Here is a 15,023-nt window from a genome sequence, read left to right as displayed (position 1 = left end):
GGACCCCGCCGTTGCTAGGCGACCCAGCCCTGCCAGGTGGCCAAGGCGCTGCCTGTCTGGAAAGCGCGCCTCCTCGGCGGGCCGGACCGAGAAGCGCCCGGACTCGGCCGCAGTGGCCGCAGGGCAGGGAGCCTCGAGGGCAGCCGAGCCCCAGGCCCCTGTGGAGGCCTCCTGCACCACCGAAGTGCTGAGGGAGCGGTAGCGCGGCGGCAAACGAAGGAAACGTTGGCAAGATGGCACACGGCCTCCGGTCTCTCAGAGACGCTCAAAGAACTTCACAAGCGCGAACGCCAGAGTGTTCGGTGGCATCGCCCGCCACGGGCCGAGCCGCGAGGGACTCCCCGCGCCGCGGCCGCCGCGGCACCCGGAAGGGACGCGGCCGCAGGAGCCGGCGGGGCAGCTGCGCGGGGTCCTCGCGCGCCGCCCACGTGGGCCCGGGCCGAGCCCGGTTCTCCCGGTCCCGCCGCGCCCGCCCGCGCCCGCGCCTCGCCGCGCGCCATGGCCGCCGCCGGCGGGCTGCTCCTCCGCGCTGCCGAGTCCCCGGCCGCCGCCGCCCCCGAGGCGCTCTCGGGACCCCGCCGGGCCCAGGCGAGGCGGGTGAGTTCTGCCCCGGCTTCGGAGCCGTCCGCACCTGAGGCCCGGCCCGCCGCACCTCGCGAGCGGCCGCCTCGCCGCTGGGTAGGGTTTGGAACTGCCGCCGGAGTCCGGGGCGGTGGTTGGGAAGCGGGTTATCTGGCAGATTCTGGAGGAGTCGCAGAGGGGCACGTGTCTGAGACCGGAACATCACCCCGCGGGCATGTCCCAGGAGGGAGCGGCGCGGGCGTGGAGGGACGCCCTCCGGCTCTCGGGCTGCGGGTGGCAGGGGTGAGCGGCGGATCCCGTCGCCCCCCCCCCCCAAGTTAGGACCTGACACCGGGGCGAGTGCCCGCCCGGCCTCTTGCCAGCCTCGCCTCTTTGTAACTTGTCTCAGCCACCGTTGCCTCAACCAGGGGTCGTTTGTTGCAGGAACGAGGACTGGAGACTAGAGATTTTCGTCATGAACTTGCAAAAGTGGCCTAGATTCTCATCCACGGGCAGTGGGGAGAGAGAATAACGGAGCATCAGTGTACTCCGCTCACTAGGGAGGGGAAAGGTGCCTTCAATTTCAACCAAGCCAGAGCTGGAAACTGGTTTCTGGGACGGTTGACTTCTCTCCTGGAAAAGAGGAGGGCTGCAGGGCAGAAAGCCCCTTGTAGAGTCGGAAGTTACAGGACCTTGGGCCAAGGAAGGTGTGTGTTTTCTCCAAAAAGCAACAGGTGATTCCGTTGACGGATTGGTTGCTGAAGGTCAGTTCATCCAACGTGTTGAAGCTGAAATTCCTCGAGTTGGTATTAGGGTTTCTCTTTGGTGATTTTTCAGTGATAATCAAGCTTTAGGATTTAGACGTTTGGGAATTGGAGTTTTCAGCTAGCCAGTGGGGTAGCCACTTTTCTGGGAGGAGGAAGGGGAAATACCGAAGAGCCCCTGGGACCCTGGGGTCTGGGTAGGACAGACCTGAGATTAGAAGCCAGCTTTGCAGCAGGCTGATGTTGTAACCTTGCAGGGAGGTCTGATCCTCACTTTTCCTACCCGTAAAATGGGAACCGTAGTTTCTACCTCGTATGAAGTTATTTATGAGGAGTAAATGAAATCATATACGTAAAGATCCTATGTATTTTCTTGCCCACAAAAGCACTTGATAAATGCCAATGATAGGTAAAGTCGTATTGGCACCATTTTGAGTCATGGAATCGCTACATCCAGAGGCCAGTGGGATGCTTGTGCCATACAGGAGCCTAGTGACAAGTGGGGAGCACTGTTGAAACTGTTGAGCGCCTGGCTGGCTCAGTCGGTGGAGTGTGTGACCCTCGATCTTGGGGTTGTAAATTCGAACCCCACATTGGGTGTAGAGATGACTTAAAAATAAAATCTTAAAAAAAAAAAAATCCCCAAACTTTTTTTTTAATGTTTGTTTATTTTTGAGAGACAGAGTGCAAGCGGGGGAGGGGCAGAGAGAGAGGGAGACCCAGAATCCGAAGCAAGCTCCAGGCTCCGAGCTGTCAGCACAGAGCCTGATGCGGGGCTCGAACTCACAGACCGCGAGATCATGACCTGAGCTGAAGTCGGGTGCTCAACCGACTGAGTCCCCCAGGCACCCCCCAATCCCCAAACTTTGTTGAGTGAGTTGAATAAATAAAAATAGGGTGTCTGGTTTTATGATTGCCTGGACCACTGTGTCAAAGGATATGTATTAATAAGGTCATGACAAGGGTCTGCGGTGCCCTTGTCTGCATCTACATTTTTTATGTCTTGAATGAGAATTATAGATACGTTGATCAAATTTGCCAGTGGCCTGAATTTGGGATGAGTAGCTAATATTCTGAACTTGGAAAGGCCTCAACAACGTAAGTTAATGCTATTTATAACACCATGTAGAATGTTTTCTTTCTAAAAATGTTTTTTGATGATTCAATTAATACAAGTTTATTGTAGGAAATTTGGGAAGTGTGTTAAAGAAAAAAAAAACCCGTAATTGCCATACTCCGATATAACTCCGGTTAACATTTTGGTGTATGTCCTTCTAGAAAACAACTCAAAAGAGGGACCAAGCTGTATATGATGTTTTCTAACCCAGCTGGAATTAGAAAATGGTATTATAGCACAACCCTCAGGAGTCCTGGCTGTGGAATCAGTGCCTGACCAAAGCCTGTATCGCTTGGTGACCCTGGGACAAGTCGCCTCCTGTTGCTGCCTCAGTGGTCTCATCCTAAAATGGGATGATAGCACTACCTGTATTGATACATTGGATGATCCACCTAAGTACTTAGCGTCTTGCCTGAGCTGTAGTGTATTTGTTAATGTCAGAGGCGTAGTATTAGGCTTTTAGGCCCAGGTGGGCTCCTAAAGGTCATCTGCCACAACCCCCCTCGTTTTACGGGTGCAGGACCGGAGACTCAGAGGAAGGTGATTTGCTTAATGTTGTCGAGCTGATGTTTTAGTAGATTCAGGTATGTTCTTTGCTCAGATGCCACCTCCTGAAGCACTTCTGTCTCCTGGCCGCCTTTCCCCTTGCCACAGGCCGTGGGAAGCTTATTTTGTGCTTTCACGACCCTTTGTGTGTATATTTTTTCTGAGTACAAACACAGATTTGAGTTTGTGGTTTTATACGTTGATCTCTTCCACTAATCTGTGAGTTCTTCAAGGGATTGGCTACTTGTCCAGCCTTGTGTTCAGAATCAAGCTGCTTGATAGCCACTATGTAGTGGGGTGTTTTAAATGAACGTGTTGTGGATGTGGGGCAGAAAAGCTAACAAGTAGTGGAATAGTGTCCGGCCTATGGAGAGGGATAATTCTATTGGGTGTTGTTCATCTTGTAAGTATTTATTGAGCACTTACTTAGTGCAGACATGAGTTCATACAGGGGATTCAATGCTCTACTGGGCAGACTTGTCCGTTTCCTTATAGAGTTTGTGGTTTAATGGGAAGATGGACACCACATAACAAATTACATTTTGTGCTTGTTGTTGTATTGAGTGCTATAGAGAAGAATAAGGGTGCCAGGAGAGCCAAGAGTAGGAACCCTGGCTTGACTACGTGGAGAGAAGAGGTCAGGAAAGGTTCTTCTGAGGACCCAGTAAGCCTCAATCTGAAGGATGAGTATGTGTTAACCAGCCAAAGTGAGGGTTGGAGACATGGGTATGGGAATAGCATGTGCAAAGGCCCTGAGGGAGGAAGGAACATGGTGCCTTCTAGGAATTAAGGAAGATCAGGACAGCTGAGACTGGTGAGATGGGCAGAGGCCAGCTTCTAGAGGGCTTTGTAGATCATATTACAGGTTTTTTAATTTTAGCCTAAGAGCAGTGGAAACCCTGTGAAATACCGTGCTTGATTCTGAATACTTGCTTTTATTTTTAAATTTTTTTTCTTTAACGTTTATTTATTTTTGAGACAGAGAGAGACAGAGCATGAACGGGGGAGGGTCAGAGAGAGAGAGGGAGACACAGAATCTGAAACAGGCTCCAGGCTCTGAGCTCTCAGCACAGAGCCCGACGCGGGGCTTGAACTCACGAACCGCGAGATCGTGACCTGAGCCGAAGTCGGCGGCTTAACCGACTGAGCCACCCAGGTGCCCCTCTGAATACTTGCTTTTAAAGAAAAGTTGACCTGAGCATAATAGGTGACTGGGATGATAAAGGATCGAAAGTTCATGTCCTGTTTGGGATATTTATTCCAAAGAAGAAAGTAAAAGATTTACACGATGTGTGAAGGAATGTTATGTCCCAGAGGAAATAAGCTTGTTTTGTGTTGCTGCAGAAAGCAAACCTCAGACGAGTAGAGAGATGATCAAGGGGGCGGCTCTTGTCTGAACGTCAGAAGCCGCTTCCTAACCCCTAGAATTCGGTCTGCCTTGGTGGATGGAGAGCAGTAAGAGGAGGCGTGTAGGCAAAGCCTACTGCAAGGCCATCTGGGGGACGGTGGTAGAAAGTCTGTTCATGGTGGGAGTGGCCTTCAGGCCTTTTTATGCTCTGAGAGTCCCTAGTTCCATAAATCAAGGAAAGTCTGCACATTTCAGTCTGCCTTGCAAATGATTCAGCAGACCCGGAACTCGACTTCATCTGTTTCTTTACTCTGAACATTCATGAACTTGGGACTTTGTAAAAACAAATTTGTAAGATGAAGGTTATTTTTAACCTAATTAGTAATACTTTATTAACATTAAATACTCAAAGTTGTATTTATTGAATTATTTGGGTCCAGGAGTCCTGTGGTGCCAGGAACAAACAGCTATGTTATTGGTAGGTTAGCCTGCAGCTGACAGTCATGGCTAAAGCAAGCTGATGTGTAAATGGAATTCATCATTTCGAGCTAAGGGGAGAATAACATTCCAAGAGAAATGAAAACACCAGGATAATAAGCACTAGCTACTCACGGGATGTTTTTGTATTCGTGTGTAAATTGGAAGAGAAGGCAGAAAGAAAACAAATTTTTTTCCAAAGAAAATTGGATGCTGCTTCTCTTAGGAGAAGTTTGGACATGGTGCAGGTAGCCAGATTCATGTTATGGAAATGAGAAGCAACAGGCAAAAAAAAAATATCGAGCGTTGTAGCCTGCAGCCGACTATCAGATGGGGAATTGAAAGGCAAAGAGAATTGGAAATAATTGTGGTAGAAGTGATGGATGGAGTAGAATTCTCATTTGGAATGGAAACGGCGAGTAGGAAACGTCTCCAAGCCATCTGAATCTGGGGGAGCAGCGTGAGGGGAGAGAGTGACAGCGATCCAAGCACTCTGGGGTAGAGCGGTAATGAAGGTTTCCGCTTCCTGGGCATGAGCTGGGATGCAGCCTCCCACGTATAGTCACCAACAGGCTTTGTTGGTGGAGAGAGAGGATGCGCTCCCCTCCCCTGTTCTTGTTGTGTAGATGGACATCCAGGGAAACGGATTGATCTAGCGGGCACACTTCACAAGGTGGGTTCTCTCTTCCCTTAACGGAGACTCCCATTTGGTAATGTTCAGCCCCCAAAAGGTTTCTCCCTTCTCTATCCTTACCCTCATCTTGGTTGAGTTGATAGTTAAGATGGATGGTGAGGTCTAGGGGATGAATGAGCTGAGATGTTTGGGGGTTTGGTGTCTTTTTTTTTCTTTTTGGGGGGAAAAAAAGCTGAGTCAAAGAATCTGATTGCAGACCCTAAACTGTTGCTCGACATATGGGGCGTAATGATCTCTGCAGGGAGAGAGGCAATTCTGTGGGCAGTCAGGCTTCACTGTGAGGTCTGTCTTCATGGACTAATGCATCTCTTGTCGCTCTTTCCTTTTGGGAACAACGCAGCAAGCAGAGGCTACCAAAAGAAAGTACCGAGCATCCAGTGAGGCTCCCCCAGCGAAGCGGAGGAACGCGGCGGCGTTTCTCCCAGCCAAGAAAGCTGCTGCTGAAGAAGCACAAAGGACTTTTAAGGGGAAGGCACAGAAAACATTTTCTCCGAATGAATCTTTGGTTGGTGTGAGCGGTAAAAACCGAGAGCAGAAACCATGCATTAGGACTTCTTCGTTATTTAAAAACAACCCCGAAATTCCAGAGCTCCACAGGTATGTTCAGGCACAGATGCACTTCGGGAATAAGAGGAGTGAAGTGTATTCCGCCTTTTGCTCTGTTGATTGGAACTGATGCCCGGGTTTTGTTCGTCATTTGCAGACCTGTAGTAAAGCAGGTGCAAGAACAGGTGTTCACCTCAGACGCTTTTCACCAACTGGACCTCCACCCACATTTAGTAAGTAGCTCTCAGTGTCTCGTGTGGTCGGTTTTTTCGATGTGGTTATTCATTCGGAATGTCTAGAGAGCAAAAGAGTGGTTATCTCTGCTCCCAGCTACCTGAGTGAAGTCAGACCGATGAGACGCTCTTCTGGGATAATCCCAGTGAGCTTACGTTACTCTTCACTGTCCCAACCTCCATCCCCACCCACTTTTTAAGGAACCAAACACTCTCCTCACCTAATTCAAATTAGGCCAGACAGTTCACCTAATGTGCCTAGGACAGGCTCCCAGTCATGGGTAGATGGGACGTGGAGGCTGATCTGGATGGGAGAGGGGACTGAGCTGGCATCTGTGTCTCAAGGGTAGCCTGTTACAAAGAATTGAAGAAGACGGGGCTGTTTTAACACACGTTTTCTACAAACAGATGGGCCCTTTTTTTTTTTTTTTTTTTTTTTTTAATTTAACCATGAGTGAAGTTTCTGCTCTTATTTATGAGTAAGGAGAGAAAAATGCGTTAACTTTTAGGGAATCTGGTTTTCCTTTGCTCCTGTGGTCACAGCTCACTTAGTCCTTCAGGGTGCCTTACGTAAGCTGTTTTCGCACCTACGGGTTTGAGCAGGGACATCGAGCAGGGTCGTGCTGTGGGCATTTGGGGATGGATAACTCTTTGTCATGAGCACTGTCCTGTGCGTGATAGGATGTCCAGCAACACCCGTGCCTCTACTCACTTGATTCCAGTCGTGTCCCTGGCCCCACTTGTAGCCACTGAAAATCTCTCTAGATGTTGCCACCTGTGTGGGCGCAGGGGTGGAGCGGAACCACCCCCAGGCGAGACTCACCGGGTTGGAAGAACTTGACTTGAACATAGTCATCAGTTTTTTCCCAGTATCTTCTTTTTTCATTAAATGGGTTTTTACCAAAAAGTCAGAAGTTAAAAATATTTATTTTTTGTGTTCTCTTTTAGATTTCCACAATAAATACGGTCTTAAACATGACTAGCATGACCAGGTAAGGAAGGGTTCGAGGCCAGTCTTGATTTTCTTAAAACTTGGATGGCTATAACCAGATGAGATCTGAATTATCTGTGGCATACAGAGCACATTTTTGTCTTGGTGTTAGAGAACACTGCCAGATTGCTGCCCATCGAGGGCCTGACGCATCACTTAGCCACTCAGTTCCCTCACTTGTTAAATGGAGAGGCTGAGTCCCCATCTACTCCTGTTCTCAGCTCTAAACTGGTCCAGATGATGGTCTCCATGTGATCCTGCTGCCGTCCATGCTTCCCTAAGAATAACATGTCCACGATGCAAAATTTCTCATGTCATTGTTTACTAGTAAGAATTAGAGGCAACCAAAAAGACAGGAGTAGGTATTTGATTGGATAGAGCGGGATATTGAAAAAATTTTTTGAATGTTTAATAATGACGGTTCTGGAAAACGGAATAATAAAAGGTGTAGAGCAGAGGTGAACTTCCTTTTCGTGAGCACCTATGCGTGTTTACATTTTATTAGTCATCACATTTTACTCATAGGTGCAAATTGATGAGTATTGAGGAGTGAAATAAGGAGCCCCCTCCCCAATTTTTTTATTCAGTTTCATCGACCAAATTTAAATGAATTCTGTGCCCTTTTTGTTGTTTGTTTTTAAGTACACATGTGGACACATCCTAGTGCACCTTGGTGTTCTGGAGAGTGCGAAGAGCTCCAGGCTATCAGGATGGCTCACGAGATTTCTTGTACCCTTTGGCGTGGGACTCTTTCCACAACATCTGCCACGGGAGGCAGGTGCATGTGTGCTATGCTCTCGTGGTAGCTCCAGGTTGTCACCACGCCTGTCCCTTTGTTTTTTGTTTTTTGTTTTTTGTTTTTTTTTAAATCAGTCTGCCAGAATGGCCAGGCTCTGGCTTGCCTCAGCATTTTCAACTGAGTTCCAGAAATTTAATTGAGGTTTTACTCCTCCAGCCGTCAGAAGCTCCTCAGCAACTTCGCTCGAATGTCTCGATACTCCAGGGTGGCAGTTGGCAGACAAGCGACGCGTGGGGGCGGTTGCGATCTGTGTGTCCTGCTTCTCTGCCTGTAAACACGACAGGGTAAAACATCACATACGAGCATGTGTTCTCTCTTTTGGGTGGCCCAAGCGTTCAGAAGCAAAGTATTCCCGTGTTGCTGGAGGGCAGAGATGCTCTGGTGAGGTCTCAGACGGGCTCAGGTCAGTCATCATTTAACTTCTGTCCTTCTTCCCCCGCTACCAAGGCCACAGTCACCTTGTAGGTCACGTCGCGAGATGGCTATCTGTGGTGGCGGCTGCTTTGCTTTTTGGGGGGAGGAGGGGAGGCCATGCTTGCTCTCGATTAGGGCCCTGAATTTGTTCTTGCGGCGAAAGGAAGGGGGTGGCTGATGGTGCTGTGATCAGGAGTGATCCGGACCTGGCCAGGTTCTGCTCTCGCTCTGCAGAGCCTCTGTCAGGGCTCTGCCCAGTCCACCGTCTGTGGCTCGAGCTGCCCGTCCTCCCTCCAGTGGGGGATAAATAGTTTCTTAGAATAAAGCATGGTTCAACATGAGCACGCACTGATTGGATGCTAGTTGTTTTGCTGCAACGTGGAGCACAGATTTTGCTTGTTCCACATCGTCTGTAGACGTGTTCTTGTGAGCCTCTTGTGCCCTGCATGGGACTAATCAGCTGTTCTCCACTCCCCCCAGCTCAGCCACCCACCTGGTGGCTTTTGCCATTCCTTGGTTTCTTCCTGGTCTTTAGAGGCTAGCTCTGGGGTTCAGACTGGCTTCTAAACACCTCGGTGCTGCCCACATCATTCACTTGACCAGGAGGCTCATTGGAGTGATTAAGGATGACTTTAGAGGAGTTTTCTGGCTTTGAAGGATAGTCATCCAGTTGAGCTTTTGTGTAACTTGGGAAATGTGTCATTGTCTCCCTTCTTGGCTGGAGAAAGGAGCTGAAGCTGCGGGGTGTTTTTGGAAGTAGTGCGTTCACAGAGCAACATTGGGAGTCATGGCAGGGGGGCAGATGCTGCCTTTACCGCTCTTGGATGTAGGACTTAACACTTTTCCTGTCCCTGGCTTTTAGTGCTGCCCAAAGATAGCAGAGACCGTTTTCTTTACTGCCTTCGCCCTCCCTCCATCTTCTGGGGCCTGTGATTTTAATTGCTTCTGTACTTTTTTGAAAGGTAAAACGCTTGCCTACTGTATCCCTGTGGTCCAGTCTCTTCAAGCAATGAAATCAAAAATACAGGTGAGTATAGTGTGTTTCTTTTACTGCTCATGGTACGTAAGCAACCATGGAACTGAACCAAAGCAGTACCACGGGACCAAAAGACTCTGTTTTCATTTAGCGTTGTTTTCTTGCCTCTTTTTTAATTCATTCATTGATGTTTATGTCCTATAAACATGTTGCATCTGAAGACTGTGCCCAGAGTAGAATAGAATAACTGTATTTTGTAATCATCACAGCACATCCAACAGGGAGCGTTTGTAAAATCAATGCTCCTTGTGTGTCATACACTGTGCCGGATGCTTTGCCAAAGTGTCATCTTCTCAAGTCCTAGCCGCCGCCGCCCCTCCCCCCACCTCCCCAGGCCCAACGAGTTACAGGTATTTCTGTTCATCTAATTTTACAGAAAGAAATGGAGGCTCGGGAACAATGGTGGAGTCTTGTCTTTAGTTGGGAGGCGCATTTAGTTAGCGTTTGGGCCACAGTGGCCAGAATTGGGTTCCCCAGGAGGCCAGTTAACTGCCAGGCTCCGGAGGCACAGGCATCATCTCAAAACCCCGCCCAGAGTCCCACAGATATGTCCCTGGTTATCCTCAGTAGGAAGGACAGGGCGAGATCTGAAATAGGAGGTGAGGTGGGTGCCCAAGCAGCTGAGAAGAGCTGATTGGTTACTTTTCTTCTCCGTGTGAACACACAGAGTTAGGCGTGGACCAAGCCTGCCTGATACTGAGGGACTACACAAGTAGCGATAGCATCGGGTTGCAGCCCAGGGGCTAAAACCTATGCCCACCGGGACAAACGGATACAAATAAGTTACTGAATAAATAGAGAAACGGGAGAAGGAAAGGCCTTCCTTCCAGTAGACTTCCTCCGGACATCCACAGAAGTGACGGAAGTAGAATGTCGCCATCTGGCAGATGCCTTAGTTGTACCGCCCCCACAGGGATCGGCATGCACTGAAAGGAGTGGATGAAAGCGGCATGAAAACTGGGATATTTACTGGGTCTCCCGGCATCTCCCTACAAGACCCCTCTTAATCCCAAAGGGGAAGACAGCAATTCTATGATGGGGAAGATGGGGAAGCCTGGCTGTCACCGCCTTCACCCCGGTGGTCAGCGTGGGCATGACCAGTGCGCAGATGTGCTGACCTCACGCACCTCCCTCCAGATAGGTGCCCAGAGGGCACGACGTCCCTTCTGTGGCTTTCTGGCCCAAATTTAATCATGAGCAAGCATCAGACGAACCCGAATCAAGAGACATTCTGCAAAGTGACTGGCCATTACTCTTCAAAAGTATTACGGTCACAGAAAAACAAAACAAAACAAACACAAAGAAATGCTGAAGAACTGCCCCTGGTTAAAAGCGGTGAAGGAGACGTAGTGGCTAAATGCAACCATGTGGTTCTGAATCGGATCCTAGTCTGGGGAAAGGACGTTAATAAGTCAGTCAGTGAGATCGGAGTACAGTTTGTAGATAAATTCACTCATAATAGCTTATCAGCGTTGATTTCCTGGGTTTGATCCTTGTACTGGGATTTTGGGAATCGATACTGCCTAAGGAAGCTGGGAGCAGGATATAAGAGAGTTCTTTGTATAATCTGTGTAATTTTTTTGTAAGCTTAAATTCATTTCAAAGTGAATATTTAAATTTTACTTAAAATTTATTTACATAATTTTAAATCAATAAAACCAAAGTCCGGGGCGCCGGGGTGGCTCAGTCGGTTGAGCATCCGATTTCAGCTCAGGTCATGATCTCGCAGTCTGAGTTCGAGCCCCAGGTGGGGCTCTGTGCTGACAGCTCAGAGCCTGGAGCCTGCTCCGGATTCTGTGTCTCCCTCTCTCTGTTCCTTTTCCACTCATGCTTGCTCGCTCGCTCACTCTCTCTTGAAAAAAAAAGTAAAGATTAAAAAGAAATTTAAAAAAAACCCCTGAAATCCTACACAACATCCAAGTGATGGAACCTTACATAGCCATTAAAACTGGTATTTTTTTCAGTTACTCTTTGTGAACTTGACAGGTGTTTTTACACATTAATCAAAAAAGGGCAGAGGAGGGGCGCCTGGGTGGCTCAGTCGGTTGAGCGTCCGACTTCAGCCAGGTCACGATCTCGCGGTTCGTGAGTTCAAGCCCCGCGTCGGGCTCTGTGCTGACAGCTCAGAGCCTGGAACCTGTTTCCGATTCTGTGTCTCCCTCTCTCTCTGCCCCTCCCCTATTCATGCTCTGTCTCTCTCTGTCTCAAAAATAAATAAACGTTAAAAATTTTTTTTAAAAAGGCAGAGGATAAAACAGTATGTACTGGGTGATCTGGCTGCATAAATAGTACTGTGTGTGTGCGCGCGTGTGAAGAGACAAGAAAGATACTTGAACTGCTGATACCGATTTCCTCTGACGTGGACAAGTGAGGAATGTATTTCCTACAGGTGACCGATGTTTTCTTCCCATTGGGCACCTCACAGTAAGATCATTCATACAAAGGACTTGGCGTTGTACCGCTACCCAGCTGGAGAGGAAAGGCCAAGTATTGCAACGATGTGGTAAAGTCTCATCCGTTTATACGTGTTAGGACAGTTCCCTGAGAGCAGCGGGTTGTTATTTACACACGTATCGTTGAAGAGCTTGGGACTATTTGAGCGGGAACGGGTCCTGTGGTTCCAGCCCCACCGTCTCGTCTCATAGGCCCCTGGACTGAGGACGAGAGAGGTGGGATCACGGACCTGAGGCAGGCGGCGTCCTGGGTCTGAGCGTGTCCTCGGGCAAATCGTTCCGTCCCTCTGTGCCTCAGTGACGTCACCGGTGGGGTGGAGCCGACGGCAGCGCGGTCCGCCGGGGTTGCCGCGAGCTTCTGAGCGGACGCACGCGGACGCTTGGGAAGCATTACCACGTGGGCGCGGGGCTGGTTTGCAAGGCAGTGATGTTCTCTGCTGCTCTACAGAGACGTTCACAAGCCACGTGGTGGTTTTTCTTTACCGCGTGTATTTTAATGTCAGTAACGGCTCATTCTATTCAAGACTGAAGTTTTCTGTACGAAGAGTTCTCTAAGCCCGAATTTAATTCACTCGTTTCAAGTAATATTCAATAGGGACCCTTGGAGTTCATTGTGAAATGATTTGACCTGTAAAAAACCGATCTGGAGGGAGCAGGAAGCTCAAGGCCCCCAGCAGAGTCTTAAATTACTTTGGCGATGGAATGAGAACGGATTGCCTTTCTGTGTTTTCGCTCTTTCGGTTATTTGGGCTCTGATTTTTTTTTTTTTTTAAACAACACAACCATCCTTCTTTGCTCACTTCTGCCCTGCGAGGAATTGATTTTTCTTTCTTCTTCTGCGTGTAGTAACACCTTTTGAAATGTCAGAATCTCGTAACGTCACACTGTGGCACGCTGATACCGTTGTACTAACATGTTTACCGTTCTTGCCTGGGCCTCAGCACAGCCTCGCAGACTTGACGTCGAGGACAGGCGGCTCGAGTTTGAATTCCAAATCCTTTCCTCCTTGTGGGTAAATGTTTCCAATGCAAAACATGAAATCCATACTTGTAATTGAACCTGTTCTAAATCCACACTTAGCTTCTGCCCTGACACGGTTTTGATTAAGTCCTGAGTGTCTGTGAGCACTTTGGAGGTGCAAGTCACCGCTGACTTTGGGGCCTTTCTCAGGCTACTTTTTGGGTTTTTTTACACGTATATTTTTAGATACAGTGTATGCGTTACAAGATCAAAAGAGTACCAGAAAATACACGGTGAGAAGTCAGTCCTCACAGTCCCTGTCGCCCGCATAGCAGGGCTCTCTGGGGACGCGATGCCCTTGTGCTCGTCTGGTGGCCCTCCCAGGGCTGGTCTCTGCAGAGAGAGCGAGTGCGGGGGCGCACAGGCCCCTTCCCCCTCAGCCAGAGCTTCTGTGTTTCTTTCTGTTGTGTTTGGGGGATAACACAGGAGGTTGCTTGCTGTACATGATGTTTGTGCCTTGCTGGTTGGTGCTCACTTAACACGCTTTGGGATGGCTTCTTAGCAGTACCGTGCCCACGTGCCTTGTTTTTTCACGGCCGTCTGGTGTCCCACTGCGTGGGGGTACCCCGAGTTAGGGCGTCAGCCCCTCACTGGTAGGACTTCCCTTCCATCCAGTATTTCACTACAAACGAGACTGTTACAAATACAGTCTGTAAAATAGTTTACTTTTTTACGTACACTTACGGGTGTATCTTTTAAAGAAACCCCTGACGGTGGGAGCGGCATTTTTATTCGGTGGATAACGCCACAATTGAACTTTATTATTTTTTTTTAATTTTTTTTTTTTTTTTTTTTTTGAGAGAGAGAGAGAGGGTGCAAGTGAGTGAGGGGCAGAGAGAGAAGTGGGGCTCAAGCTCATGAGCCTCACCCTGTGTGGGGCTCGAACTCACGAACCGTGAGATCATGACCTGAGCTGAAGCCAGATGCTTAACCAACCTAGCCACCCAGGCGCCCCGCCCCCCGCACTGAACTCCAAATGGGTTAAGCCACTTTGCGCTCTCCCCACGGCGGAACAGGAGTCCCTGCTCACCCGTGCCCTAGTGACACCATCGGCTGCTTTGTTTTGCTCATTTGACAGTGGAGTTGAGCATCTCTTTGCATGTGTAAAAGCCGTGTCTTGAATTCTCATGTCCGTAAATTAGCTACTTGTGTCCTGCCTCCATTTTTCTATGTAAGTCGTTGTGGTCTTTTTGTTTTCATTTTTTCATTGAATTATAGGCCTTATGTGAACTAAGGAAACTGGCCCTTTCTCTCCCCTCGTTTTGTCGTTTATTACTTGATTTTATTTAGTCACTGTTTGCCCATTCTAAAGTTAAAAGTTTTTATGTTATAAAATGTATTGATGTTGTATAGTTTCTGAGATTTATGTCGTCTGTAAAATGGCCAACTTAATTCCAGCTTCTCTAACTTTGTTTGCTTGTGAAGTCTCTGAACAATTTATCTTTTCTCTACTGATGCAAAATGCACCTTATTTCATACAATTCTGCGTGTATTTGATTCTGTTCTAGACTCGGTTTGCTGCTGTGATCTCTGTATGCTGCTGTCCATTATTTATATTATGGTAGTTCTAAATCGTTTTAACATCTGTTGTTTTTCGGACATGTTTTGGTTATTCTTGCACGTTGATTTTTCATAGGAACTTTGAAGTCAGCTTGTGCATATGTGTTATTTTATATGCACGTGTGTATATGTGCAGACTTGTGGCAGCTTTCTTAGGGTCGAGTTACGTTAATGGGTTGACTTACAATTGGCTCATTTGTGATAAGGAGCCATCTTATCCAAGAATAGGATATGGTTTCCCATTTATTCACATTTTACTTTATGCTCCTCAGAAGGGTTTTACAGTTTCTGTCACAAGCATTTTGTACATTTTTTGTCAGCCTTCCTGTTGTTCCCGCTGCTGCTCTTGGGTGATTCCCCCCTCCATTGTATTTTCTAACTTTTTTATGTCAGAAGGCTGTAATTTGGGTGTATTAAGTTTGCATTCAGCTACTTGACTGAGTTGTCTTTTCTTGTAGTAGATT

General features: G+C 48.2%; 1 protein-coding gene across 1 annotated transcript in view; it reads left to right on the top strand.

The window, feature by feature from the left end:
- The first annotated feature begins 498 nt into the window (after positions 1-498).
- Positions 499-15,023, top strand: part of DDX31 (DEAD-box helicase 31) — a 72,505-nt gene continuing 57,980 nt past the window's right edge. The window contains exons 1-6 of the mRNA XM_042963509.1: positions 499-597; positions 5,848-6,104; positions 6,211-6,286; positions 7,235-7,278; positions 8,409-8,479; positions 9,453-9,517. Coding sequence (XP_042819443.1) covers positions 499-597; positions 5,848-6,104; positions 6,211-6,286; positions 7,235-7,278; positions 8,409-8,479; positions 9,453-9,517 — 612 coding nt within the window. The remainder of the gene's footprint in view (positions 598-5,847; positions 6,105-6,210; positions 6,287-7,234; positions 7,279-8,408; positions 8,480-9,452; positions 9,518-15,023) is intronic.

Source organism: Panthera tigris, chromosome D4, assembly GCF_018350195.1.
Source record: "Panthera tigris isolate Pti1 chromosome D4, P.tigris_Pti1_mat1.1, whole genome shotgun sequence".
NCBI lineage: Eukaryota > Metazoa > Chordata > Mammalia > Carnivora > Felidae > Panthera > Panthera tigris.
Note: the sequence above shows the minus strand (reverse complement) of the source record. Positions and strands in the feature narration are given on the sequence as shown.